This window comes from Lutra lutra, chromosome 12 (genome assembly GCF_902655055.1).
Source record: "Lutra lutra chromosome 12, mLutLut1.2, whole genome shotgun sequence".
NCBI classification, from domain to species: domain Eukaryota; kingdom Metazoa; phylum Chordata; class Mammalia; order Carnivora; family Mustelidae; genus Lutra; species Lutra lutra.
This window is the reverse complement of record NC_062289.1, coordinates 84,228,277-84,241,972: the sequence shown is the minus strand read 5'-3', so window position 1 is coordinate 84,241,972 and position 13,696 is coordinate 84,228,277. Positions and strand designations below refer to the sequence as shown.

The 13,696-nt window shown below is 41.2% G+C and overlaps 1 protein-coding gene across 2 annotated transcripts in view; it reads left to right on the top strand.

The window, feature by feature from the left end:
• The window catches only part of KNTC1 (kinetochore associated 1), an 81,997-nt gene that overhangs the window by 54,094 nt on the left and 14,207 nt on the right, over positions 1–13,696 (top strand). The window contains exons 44-53 of one of the 2 annotated variants that reach the window (XM_047696923.1): positions 1,667–1,874; positions 5,230–5,319; positions 6,188–6,359; positions 6,445–6,503; positions 6,652–6,868; positions 7,809–7,882; positions 8,125–8,335; positions 8,478–8,587; positions 12,029–12,075; positions 13,462–13,540. In XM_047696923.1, the coding sequence (XP_047552879.1) occupies positions 1,667–1,874; positions 5,230–5,319; positions 6,188–6,359; positions 6,445–6,503; positions 6,652–6,868; positions 7,809–7,882; positions 8,125–8,335; positions 8,478–8,587; positions 12,029–12,075; positions 13,462–13,540 (1,267 nt within the window). Of the gene's footprint in view, positions 1–1,666; positions 1,875–5,229; positions 5,320–6,187; positions 6,360–6,444; positions 6,504–6,651; positions 6,869–7,808; positions 7,883–8,124; positions 8,336–8,477; positions 8,588–12,028; positions 12,076–13,461; positions 13,600–13,696 lie in introns of both variants that reach the window. The other variant, XM_047696924.1, reaches the window with a different exon arrangement.

Here is a 13,696-nt window from a genome sequence, read left to right as displayed (position 1 = left end):
CCCTGGCTGCCACCATCCTGAACCCAGAAGTCAAAAGCTACAGGGTGCTCGTACCTCTAAGCAGCTTTGACTAACTGTACTTTGAAATAACAGAACCATGCCGTTCTTCAGTTTGGACTGCTGCAAATCCAGAATGGGGTACGCACACTGTCTCGTTTATTAATTTGAACTCCCGGCAGATTTTTGTGTGGTTTTGTCATACTGAGCCCTTTTCTACAATATAAATAGCTAGAATAATGTCAAGTTCATTTCACATTCTTGTTGCTTTTGTGGCATTGATGATTTGTATTTGTGTGATAGCGACACTTCTACCCCGAGGAATCCAGCTGAGTAAATTTAGATGGCTTTTAGAATTTCAGGGAAAGACTTTAAAATGGTCCTACTTAGGGGTGCCTGGGTGGCTCAGTGGGTTAAAGCCTCTGCCTTCGGCTCAGGTCATGATCTCAGGGTCTTGGGATCGAGCCCCGCATTAGGCTTTCTGCTCACAGGAGCCTGCTTCCCCCTCTCTCTCTTCCTTTCTGCCTCTCTGCCCACTTCTGGTCTCTATCTGTCAAATAAATAAATAAAATCTTTAAAAAAATAAAAAATAAAAATATAAAAAAAATAAAATGGTCCTACTTAAAGCTTTTCTTGATATTTCTGTTACTCTGCGCAGCAGATTAAACTACCATCTTACTGGGCCGTCTGGGTGGCTCAGTGGGTTAAACTACCATCTTATTAATAGGGCTTAAGACATTGGAATTGTCTGTCTATATTAACCTCATTCTTAATCTTTTTCTTAAAGATTATTTGATTATTTATTGGACAGAGAGAGAGCATGATCACAAGTAGGCAGAGCAGCAGGCAGAGAGAGAGAGGGAAGCAGGCTCCCCGCTGAGCAAGGAACCCGATGCGGGGCTCGATCCCAGGACCCTGAGATCATGACCTAAGCCAAAGGGAGAGGCTTAACCCACTGAGCCACCCAGGCGCCCCAACCGCATTCTTAATTTTTAAGTCTTTATTATTTTTCTAACTCAGATGAAACATACTCAAATCAAAGCTCCACATAGTCTCACCCTTCAGGAATAATTACTGTTAAAAGAGTTTGGCCTCTATTGTTCTTTTATTTCCCCTATGCAAATGCTGACATGCATTCTTTACATTCCTCAAAAACAGAATCCTACTTTACAAACCATTTTGTAGTATGCATCATTTACTTACCAGGATGTCTTACAGGACTGGTACATAGAGCCCTTCCTCAGCTCCTGAACACTGGTATTCCTTTTTATGAACAGATTATTCAACTAGCCCCTCATTGATGGATGACTGAGTGGTTCTCAGTTTTTAAATATTACAAACAGTTATTGCAGTGGACACCCTTATACATGTATCTTGGCTACTTCTGTGAAATGTGTGAAAGTAGAATTGCCCCGTTAAAGGGATTAAATATTCTCAATTTTATTACAAATTTCTTTCCAGTATTGTGCCATGTCAACAAATCTGCCAAGAAGAAGATCTGATTTTTTTAAAGGCAGTAATTAATTCTGATGACAGGGCTATGGTCTGATACTGAGGCTGGGCTACGAGAGGGTTGTTGGAAGTCTCGTGATGGGATCGGGTCGGGGAGAAATTGTATGGAAACGTACACACACATGGTGAAGAGGGTGTAATGGAAAACTTCTCTTAGCACATTTCAGTTGGACTGTGATGCCGCTCTTCAGCTCTTCATCGAAACACTGCTACACAACACCAGTGCCAGCCAGAACCAGGGAGATGCGAGCACGCAGCCTGTCAAGCAGCAGCACCCCAAACTCCTGGCCAAAGCCCTGGAAATGGTTCCTCTCCTGACGAGCACGAAAGATTTGGTCATCAGTCTTAGTGGAATACTCCATAAGGTAGATGAACGGGAAGCAAATGTATTGGGTCACATCAAACATGCCTCCTACCCTTAGTTCATTTAGAGATGTGGATCACTAAGCTGGAAATGCAAGTCCTATATTTTTAAAAAATTTTAATTATTTTAGATTTCTATCTTGTTACTAGTTTAATACAGCAACCTTCTGGTCTTTTATTCCTGAAAATAGAAATAGCTTTTTTTTTTTTTTTAAGATTTTATTTATTTGTCAGAGAGAGAGAGCATAAGCAGGAAAAGCAGCAGGCAGAGGGAGAGGGAGAAGTAGGCTCCCCGCTGAGCAGGGAGCCTGATGCAGTGGGGACCTGATCCCAGGAGCCCGGGATCATGACCTGAGCTGAAGACAGACACTTAACTGACTGAGACACCCAGGCATCCTCAGAAATAGCCTTTTTTTTTTCTAGATTTTTGAAAACACATTCTTTGTGTTCTAGTATACATTCTTGGAAAAGGTCAAACTAGAGAGAAGTATAAATCAAAAAGTGAGATTTCTCTATAACCCCATTCCCATAGATAAAAATGTTAGTAGTTTGGTGACTATCTTAGGCTAATCATCCTATCCTGTTACTCTCTTTTTTTCACTTAAAATATTGTCATTCCATGACAGTACACATACATCTGTCTCATTTTTGACAGATAGGAATTATTCCACTGTGTGGACGAAACACACTGTATTTAACCAGGCCTTTATGAATGGATATTTAAATCACTTGTACATTTCACAATTCTAAGTTACAGTGAGTATCTTAGTATATATACCTATTTGCCCTCTTGTCTATTTTCTTAGGAGATCTTTATGAGAATTGAAATTTTTAGGATGAAGGGTAGTTTCTTTTTCTTTCTTTTTTTTTTTTTAAGGACTTATTTATTTATTTGTTTGACAGACAGAGTTCACAAGCAGGCAGAGAGGGAGGCAGAGAGAGAGAGGGAGGAAGCAGGCTCCCCACGGAGCAGAGAGCCGGATGCGGGGCTGGATCCCAGAACCCTGGGATCACGACCTGAGACAAAGGCAGAGGCTTTAGCCCACTGAGCCACCCAGGCACCCCATGAAGGGTAGTTTCTTGAGGGAGTAAAAGTGGATGGAAGGGTGAAGAGGATTGTAAGACTGCAAGAAATACTTATGTTTTATATTTGGCCTGAAAGCCAAAAATAATGTAGACTTGCTCAAAAGTTCTAGGTCCTACAGAAATCCTATTCCCACTTAGTTAAGTGCTGTTATTCTTGTGACTTTATTTGGCATTTAAGAAATGGGAATAGGGGCGCCTGGGTGGCTCAGTGGGTTAAAGCCTCTGCTTTCGGCTCAGGTCATGGTCCCGGGGTCCTGGGATCGAGCCCCACATCGGGCTCTCTGCTTGGCGGGAAGCCTACTTCCTCCTCTCTCTACGCCTGCCTCTCTACCTACTTGTGATCTCTGTCTGTCAAATAAATAAATTAATTAAAAAAAAAAAAAAAAGAAATGGGAATAAAAAGTAATGGTGTGTGGGCAAAACAAAGAACAAAGAGAATACTTCCTTTCTTTTTATGAGCATACATAGATGCCACCCAATTAATTTTTGCATTTCAGTATATGCTTAGAGCCAGAATGCAGTCCTTTGAGAAACTTTTGCTTGGAGGCCCACTCTTTCAGTTACATCATTACCAAGAAAGGGTTCATTTCCTCCTAGTGTACTTTTCCTGTCTTAAATGGAAGATATAGAATTCTAATTAAAAAATCTTACAAGGGGGCACCTGGGTGGCTCAGTGGGTTAAAGCCTCTGCCTTGGGCTCAGGTCATGATCCCAGGGTCATGGGATCGAGCCCCACATTGGGCTCTCTGCTCATCGGGGAGCCTGCTTCCCCCCGCCCCTTTCTCTGCCTGCCTGCCTCTCTGCCTTTTTGTGATCTCTGTCTGTCAAAAAAAAAAAAAAAAATCTTACAAGGATACCCCTCAGTGACTCAGTTGGTTAAGCATCTTCCTTTGACTCAGGTCATGATCCCAGGGTCCTGGGATCGAGTCCTGCATCAGGCTCCTTGTTTAGCGGGGAGCCTGCTTCTCCCTCTGCCTGCTGTTCTCCCTGCTTGTGTGCTCTCTCTCTCTGACAAAAAATAAAATCCTTTTAAAAAATTTTTAAAAATATAAAATTTTAGGGGCGCGTGGGTGGCTCAGTGGGTTGGGCCTCTGCCTTCGGCTCGGGTCATGATCCCGGGGTCCTGGGATCGAGCCCCGCATCGGGCTCTCTGCTCGGCAGGGAGCCTGCTTCCCTTCCTCTCTCTCTGCCTGCCTCTCTGCCTACTTGTGATCTCTGTCAAGTAAATAAATAAAAATCTTAAAAAAAAAAATAAAATAAATTTTAAAAAGTATAAAATTTTATAAATTATGAAAATTTTTATTCTTTCTAGATTTTTAGTACCCTAGGAATAGCTTTCTTTTTAAAGTCACTTTGGAAACATTTTAAAGATTTTTATTTTTATTTATTTGACGGACAGAGATCAAAAGTAGGCGGAGAGGTGGGCAGAGAGAGAGATATGGGGGGAAGCAGGCTTACTGCTGAGCAGAGAGCCCAATGCAGGGCTTGATCCCAGGACCCTGGGATCATGACCTAAGCCGAAGGTGGAGGCTTTAACCCACTGAGCCACCCAGGCACCCCCTTTTTTTTTTTTTAAGATTTTTATTTTTATTTATTTGACAGGCAGAGAACACAAGTAGAGAGGCAGGCAGAGAGAGAGAAAGAGGAAGGAGGAAACATTTTAACATTTATTTATCCTGATAGAACTAATAAAGAACTAATTTTGAGATAAGAACATTTCAGGGTTTTTTGTTTGTGTTTGAGAGAGCATGTAAGCAGAGATGAGGGGAAGGGCACAGGGTGAGAAAGAGAGAGAATCTTAAGCAGACTCCATGCCCAGTGTGGAGCCAGACATGGGGGTTAGGGCTTGGGGCGATCTCATGACCCTGAGGATCATGACTGCCACTGAAATCAAGAGTTGGACACTTAACCAACTGAGCCCCCCAGGTCCCCCCATTTCAGTTCATTTTTATTTATTTATTTAGTAAAGATTTTATTTGACAGAGAGAGACACAGGGAGAGAGGGAACACAAGCAGGGAGAGTGGAGAGGAAGAAGCAGGCCCCCCACCAAGCAGGGAACCTGATACAGGGCTTGGTCCCAGGACCCTGGGATCATGACCTGAGCCGAAGACAGACAATGACTGAGCCATCCAGGCACCCCTCAGTTCATTTTTAAAAGAATAATCTCACACCATAGTGCAGAGATTTTGTGTTTGTGATCTGTATTGAATAAAACCATGTCCTGCCCTGACCATCTTCTTAAGTTTTGATATATTTTTATTTTTATACAGTTGGATCCCTATGACTATGAAATGATTGAAGTTGTCCTAAAAGTTATAGAAAGAGCCGATGAAAAGATAACCAACATTAATATTAATCAGGTATGACTAATATATTAAACATTTAAAAATTACCTTTATGCTTCTTTTTGGATCATTTACAAAATTGCAGTCAGATATCTTTCTGGACTATCCTTTGTGCTTCCTATTTTATTCTTGTCTTCTTCGTTGAAAGGAATATAGAGATAAAAAGACTTCTCATGCTCTCTATATTTTATCATTTATCTTAATCCTATTTTTGCTTTCCTAAAGTACTTTAAGTTTGTCCAAGAGCATGACATCACTAAAGTACTGATTTGGAAGAATTAAAGCAAAATTTTTGTGATTCAGACGGGAAAAAAATGTATGTGGGACCTAAAGTTAGATACTACTTTCTATATTAGTAGGTAGGACTGACTCAATCCTAGTGCTTTCCGTAACTTCTTAGTTTTCTCTGAATTTTGGTTGCAGTAGCTTTTGTCTCTTTTTAAATTAGATTTTAAAGATTGAAAGACAGTGGGTTGATTCAAACGGTTTTACAAGCCCACCAAAATATCCGATATAAGCTAAAGAGATGTAAGGGGTATAGAGGATTAATTTTAGATCGACTGCCTATGTCTTTGAAGTGAAATCAAGCATTTTTGAGATCTGTCAGACTGTTCGAAGAGGAATGGAGAACTATCAGACTCATAAACATCCCACCCACAACAGGGTTCCTTTAGTTTCTCCGCACATAATTTCTTTAACCATCATGTACATTATGGTTTTGGTTTAGAAGAATAACCTTAGAGGTAAAACTACAAAAGTTTTGTGTATCTTTATGGAAACCAGGCCATCTCAGGAATGGAAATCTGTGATGCTATCAAGTTAGACAATTCGGAAACAGGACTGGTTTAATCTCACAGGAAATTACATTTGTATTTTAATCTAGGCATTGAGTCTTCTGAAACATTTGAAATCATACAGAAGAATATCTCCTCCAGTGGACCTAGAATATCAGTATATGTTGGAGCATGTGATAAGTTTGCCGCCAGCTGCCCAAACTAGACTGCCTTTTCACCTAATATTCTTTGGCACAGCACAGAACTTCTGGAAAATTCTCTGTATGTTCCTTAACTTATGAATATTACTGAATAGTCAAGTTATTTTCTTCTTAAGCAAATCATATTCTTCTTATTTCCTTCTTAGCAACAGAACTCAGTGAAGAATCATTCCCAACACTGCTCTTAATTTCCAAATTAATGAAGGTAATGGGTTGAGACTTTGTAAGACGTATCTGTATATACCCTCTAGTTAACTTAGACCCTGTGTAGGAGGATTTGGGGCTGCTTTCAGGTAAACCTTTAGAGGAGTGCCTATAAATCAGCCTTAACTCTTCTTTTCCTCTTTTTGAAGTTCTCTTTGGACACTCTGTACGTGTCTACAGCCAAGCATGTTTTTGAGAAAAAACTGAAACCCAAACTCCTGAAGTTAACACAAGCTAAATCCTCAACACTGATTAACAAGGACATAACTAAGATCACTCAGACCATCGAATCCTACTTACTATCTATAGTTAATCCAGAGTGGGCTGTGGCTATCGGCATCAGTCTTACCCAGGATATCCCAGAAGGTATTGGATTCTTTTTCTAAATGGGCTCAGTATGGTTGGCTTGTTGTTTTGAACTTGCAGTAAAGAAAAAAAAAAAAAAAAGGACTTCTCTATCTCTAAGGAGAGGCATTTAAAACTTTTGATGGTGGTTAAAAATGTTATGTGTGCCCTCAGACTTCACTTGGTGCATTACTGACATTGTTAGAATCTGCTGAATGCTGAAAAGGCTCCAGTGAGGTCAGCACAGTTCACTCCAGCACATCAGGGTGCAGGGATGTGGCACTCTCCACCTTGTCGGTAGGGATAGAAATTGATGCTTTCTAGTATCCATCACACTTCTAGTAATGAATCCTTACGTGTTCTTGCGTAACTAAACAAGCACGCAAACACGGGCACGCACTGCTCCGTTTTCAGTTGTATCAATAATTGAAAATAACTATTTTTTTACATGCTCATTTGTCAGGAACTTGTTTAAAAAATAGAGCGTAGGGCACCTGGGTGGCTCAGTGGGTTAAGCCTCTGCCTTCGGCTCAGGGTCCTGGGATCGAGCGCATCGGGCTCGCTGCTCAGTAGGGAGCCTGCTTCCTCCTCTCTCTCTCTGCCTGCCTCTCTGCCTACTCGTGATCTCTGTCTGTCAAATAAATCAATAAAATCTTAAAAAGAAAAATAGAGCCTATTCATAGAATGGAATACTATATAGTTAACTTGGGAAGATATCCAACGAACCTGCATAGGGAGAACAAGGAAACCGTATGTACTACATGTGTGACCTTATCCCATTTGGGTTAAAATGTGTGTATCCTTCTGTCCTGTTTAAATTGTTTCTTTACTCTGAATATGCATTCTCATTTTAAAAATATAGTCTTTTTTTTTTTTTTAAAGAAAAACATAGTCTTTTAAATTTGACTCAAATACATTTGTCTGGATTAAAATTTGCTTATAAATCTTTTCATCTTTTCAGGTTCCTTCAAGATGTCCAGCTTGAAATTCTGCTTGTATCTAGCTGAGAGATGGCTCCAGAATATCCCATCTCAGGTGTGTCTGGACTACATGGTGGAAGTCTCCTTCCTCTCTCTTTTCACTTAACTCATGCCAGATGTCCCTTCTCATCCCGCCCCGGGGATGGGCGTCTTGGAGGGTCGGATGCCTACAAGGGAGAAAGAAGGTTAGGGTTTGTGTAGCTACACAAGGACGTTGATTGACAAAGACGGATTCTTCATCTCGCCTGAGGTTTAGAGCATGAGAGTTTCTTTTTGCTTGTGATTTTTTTTTTAAAGGACGAGGCACGCGAAAAAGCGGAGGCTTTGTTGAAGAAACTTCATGTGCAGTGTCGGCGGTCAGGCACCGAAGCTGTGCTCAGAGCCCACAGACTGGACTCTGCGGAGTGTCTGAGAGTCATAGGGAAACCCGCACATCTTCTCGTCAGTCTGTACGAACACCCGAGCATCAGTCAACGGATTCAGAACCCGTCCGGCAGAGATTATCCTGGTGAGGACAAGACGCTACTCATCTTTCTGCTCAAGGAGAATTAGCATTTTGATTCCCAGTTATCTTGCATTAAAAACTTGGGTTTTTCTTTCTTTTCTTTTCTTTTTTTTTTTTTTTTAATTCTTTATCTTGAATTTCTCAGATATTCACACAGCCGCCAAGGAAATTGCCGAAGTTAATGAAATTAATTTGGAGAAGGTCTGGGACATGTTGTTGGAGAAGTGGCTGTGCCCAGCCACAAAGCCTGGGGAGGTGAGTCTGTTCTCCTGGAGGGTCTATTGTTCGGTCTGTTATCCCGCACTGACAGAACCTTCTAAGAACCTTCTAATGAGGAAACCAGTCTCGTAGAACCAGGAATGACAGCTCCTTTTTGATACCTTCTCTTATCTGATGAGTTCTTTTTTTTTTTTTAAGAATTTATTTTTTTATTTTTATATTTTTTTTAAATTTATTTATTTGACAGAGAGAGAGATCACAAGTGGACAGAGAGGCAGACAGAGAGAGAGAAGCAGGCTCCCAGCCAAGCAGAGAGCCCACTGTGGGGCTCGATCCCAGGACCCTGAGATCATGACCTGAGCTGAAGGCAGAGGCTTAACCCACTGAGCCACCCAGGCACCCAAAGTTTTTATTTTTATTTATTTGACAGAGAGATCACAAGTAGGCAGAGAGGCAGGCAGAGAGGGAGGGGGAAGCAGGCTCCCCGCTGAGCAGAGAGCCCGATGTGGGGCTCAATCCCAGGACCCTGAGATCATGACCTGAGCGGAAGGCAGAGGCGTAACCCACTGAGCCACCCAGGCGCCCCTATCTGATGAGTTCTAATGAGGTTGTTTACTTTTTCATTTAAATATTGTTTTGCAACTATTTTACCTTTTGAATGGTGACTCTAGATGAATTCTTGTATAAAAGAAGTGGCCTGTTCTTAGAGTCATGTGATTTAACTTTTTATTTGAAATCATTTTAAATATCTAGAAAAGTTGCAATAGTTGAAAAGAATTCCTATAGACCGTCCACACAGCTGCATCAATGTTTAACATTCTGCCATATTTGTTTCACCCTATAATATATATATATTCACAATATTTTTCTGGACCGTCTGAGGATGAATTGCCTATAGCATAGCCCTTTACCCCTTAAGAAGTCTGTATTTCCTGAGAACAAGGCTTTTCTCTTACATTTGACCTTAGCCAAAAGGCCGAGAAGTGATAACAAGGCTTTTCTCTTACCTAACCACAGTATCATTATCAAAATTAGATAATTGAGGGGCACCCTGGGTGGTTCACTGGTTAAGCATCTGCCTTTGGTTCAGGTCATGATTCCAGGGTCCTGGGATCAAGCCCCACATCCGGGCTCCCTGCTCAGCGGGAAGCCTGCTTCTCCCTCTCCCACTCCCCCTGCATGTGTTCCCCCTCTTGCTGTGTCTCTCTCTGTCAAATAAATAAATAAAATCTTTAAGAAAAATAATACTGTTAAGATTAAAGAATAGTAATTTTTTTTTAAAATTAGATAATTGAAAATTGATACACTATTTATGTACCATAAACATAGGCTGATCCATGTTCGATATAATGAATTGACCCAATAATGCTCTTTTTTTTTTTTTTTAAGATTTTATTTATTTATTTGACAGACAGAGATCACAAGTAGGCAAAGAGGCAGGCAGAGAGAGAGGAGGAAGCAGGCTCCCCGCTGAGCAGGGAGCCCAATGCGGGGCTCGATCCCAGGACCCTGGGATCATGACCTGAGCTGAAGGCAGAGGCTTTAACCCACTGAGCCACCCAGGCACCCCAATAATGCTCTTTTTAATAGCAATCTTTCCTCTCCTCTCCTTCACTGGGACCAGGATCTAGTCTATGACCATGCATTGTATACATTTCTCGTGTCTTTAGTCTCTCTTAATCCAAAACAATTCCATGGCTTTTCCTTGTCTTTTATGACACATTTTTGAAGAGTACAGACCAGTTATTCTATAAGCTGCCCCTCAGTTTGTGTTCCTCTGGTCTTTCCTCATGATAAGATTCAAATGATGCAGTTTGGGCTAGAATCCTGCCTGAGTGATGTCGTGTCCTTCTCAGGGTGTGACATATGGAGGCACATGATACCTATTTGCCCTAATAGGTGATGTGAATTTAAATAACTTGGTTACAATGTTGTCAGTGTCCCTGTTAACAAAGTTCTCCTGTATTTCCTTTTGTAACTATTAGGGGAGGTGTTTGGAGACAATTTAATAACTTGCTTCTCTTGGGGGTCCTGGGTGGTGGCTTAGTGGGTTAAGCCTCTGCCTTCAGCTCAGGTCATGATCTCAGTCTTGGGATCCAGCCCCGCATTGGGCTCTCTGCTCAGCAGGGATCCTGTTTCCCCCGACCCTGCCTGTTTCTCTGCCTACTTGTGATCTCTGTCAAATAAATAAATAAGATCTTTTTAAAAAATAATAATAACTTGCTTCTCTTGATACTCCTTTCCCCACGACACATATAACCTGATTGAGCATGTATTGATGATGCTTACTCCAGTCTGTTTTGACTCTAGTGGAATATTGATGTTTCTAAAGGGCACCGGCCAGTTGGTTTGCAAAATGTCTGGGTCTTACGATGTTTCTCGTGATTAGATTCAGGTTGTGTGTTTTGGGCACAAACACCTTTTAGGTCATGTGTTCTTTTTAGTATATCACATCGGGAGGCACATAGTGTCACTTTTTTAGAAATAGTGTCATTAACATCTGATTTTATGCTGGGATTCAGCAGTCTAAATGCAGAATTTTCTCTACTGCTACTGTTTGCAGGCAGAACTCAACCAGAGAGACTTCCTCTATCTTCCTGGCAAAAACGCTTGGAAAAAAATCTATTTGTAAATAAATATCATAGCCAAAATGACATTAAGTTCTTAATTAGTTTTTATATCCCTTGGTGTTCAGTGTAGCAAGTATTACTTTATTTACTTAGTGTTTATGAAGAGCAGGGACTATGTCTTATTGGGCATGGTTAGAAGCAGAGCTGGGCCGCGTAGAATCTGGTTGACTCAGAAACCAGCATGTTTTAACTTTTATGTAAATGTGGAAAACTGAACGAAAGCACCTGAGGCAAGGAGCTGTGTCTGTACCGAGCACTTTTATAAATTTATATGGAATTACTGAACGACTCATTTAAAATTCATGGAGTCCTTTCCTTTTAAAAAATTATCCAATGACTCTAAACACCAGGAGTACAGGAACATTTCTTTTGTTCACTCAGGCCACCCTTGTGCCTGGAATTGTGTCTGGCACATAGTAAGTGCTCAGTAAATATTTACTAAGTGAATAAATGTGAGGAAACCCACCACTTAAAGGATTTTATTTATTTATTTGAGACAGAGATACAGAGAGAGAAAGAGCATGAGCAGGGAGAGAGGCAGAGGGAGAGGGAGAAGCAGATTCCCCGCTGAGCCAGGAGTCTGATGTGGGGCTCGATCCCAGGAAGCTAGGATCATGACCTGAGCTGAAGGCAGATGCTGAACCATCTGAGCCACCCAGGCACCCTCAGGAAACCCCTTTTTAAAGGAAAAATCTTTTCATAATAGAGTAAAATTTCACAATTCTACTCTAATTTCTTCTGTGTAAATGTAATTCTGTATATTGGGTTTTTCATTTGATTGTGTTAACTTATATAGTCAAGAAACTTTCTGTGGTTTTTATACTTCTTTTTTTTCACTTTTTCAAAGAAACCATCAGAATTATTTGAACTTCAAGAAGACGAAGCACTACGAAGGTACTCTCTTTACTTCCATGCACCCTTATCTTATTGCCCAGTGGGAATCTTACAATAAATCTGTCAGAAGTTGGTTTTGAAAAGACTTTCTTCATGTAACTTGGGTCAGAGTCTTTGAGAAGAATCACTCTGTTGCTATATGGCCATGAGTATGTACAACTGTCTCTAGTGGAATAAATAAGAAACAACCAAGATCCAGAATTTCTGAACCCTCAGTGAGTCCCTACTAATGTTGAGGGTTCCTAGAATAACCTTAGCAGAGAAAGCACCTCAAGCAAAGGAGAACTCTCTTATTTGCTAGGACTCTGGCCTCAGACCTGCTTTGTATTCTCTCACCCTGGTAACCTGGGCTGGTTCCCATATGGGCCACCAGGATTCCATTTCCCCTTCTAATCTAACACTGAGACCAAGGAAGGCACTTGGGTTTCGTCTAAAGTGCTAAATCTGATTGGTCATGGCTTGCTGACTTGTATCTGGGCCCAGATCATAAAGGATGTGGTAATCTACTAATGATGCTTGGCACAGGGACAGGAGAGGGAGTGGTGACATGCATGCCAACCTTTTGCCATTCCTGCTCCAGACCAAAAATAGGTCAAGTCACTTGTGAAGCCCTGTATCAGCCTTGGAGGTCTGATAGTGAGAGGGGATGGGGAAGGGCGAACCCAAGAGAAGAATTTCTCCTGCTTTGGGCAGAGCTTGCTTACCACCCCCTCCATTCCCTCCTTTCCTATGGACCCCACCTTGTCCTTGCTTAGTCTTTCAAGCACAAGGGCGCCTTTGTCTAAGCAAGAGGTCGATTCATCTTGCAAAGTCTAACTGAATCAGTCATAATGGAAAGTCTTGGAAACAATTCAAAGAGCAGAAAAAATGAAAATCCCAAGGAGATCTCAAAGGGATACTTCGTGCCAATTTCGTAACTTCCTGCCTTTCCCACTGAAAGTTCCACCCTCTCCCTCCCTTGTACCCCGCCCACCATATCCATCTTACTCTCCTCTGAAGGGGGCCATTCAGCCCGAGTCTAGAGGTTGAACATTAAACAGGTTCTGTGAATTAAAACAGAATTTTCCATGTGTAGTATCCAAGTTCTTTGTAGCTATCGTTTGTATTAATTTGTTAAATAGAATTTTAATTGTTAGAGATTGACTAGCTGATAGGTGAGAAGACTGAGGGCTCGCATTTATTATTTTTATTGTCTTTAGATATGATTAGAACTCAAGTAAAGATTAAGCATCCATTAAAGGGAAAAGCAAAAATGCCTTTGACCCTTCAGACCCATGTTTGGGGTGCCTAGTGATTTTTTTTCTAAGGACTATAAAAATGGATCTGTTGTTTGGGTAAGCTATCCCTAAATTAAAATCGAAATGTAATTTACAATATTTTTTCCAGAGTTCTGTATCTCCTTCAGTCTCGTCCGATTGATTACAGTTCAAGAATGCTGTTCGTGTTTGCAACATCAGCTACAACCGTAAGCCCGAGACGCGGAGTCAAAACTGATTTCTGCATCTCAGCTTAGCATTTTTTTTTTTTAAAGATTTTATTTATTTATTTGACAGAGAGAGATCACAAGTAGAGAGAGAGGCAGGCGGAGAGAGAGGAGGGAGCAGGCTCCCCGCTGAGCAGA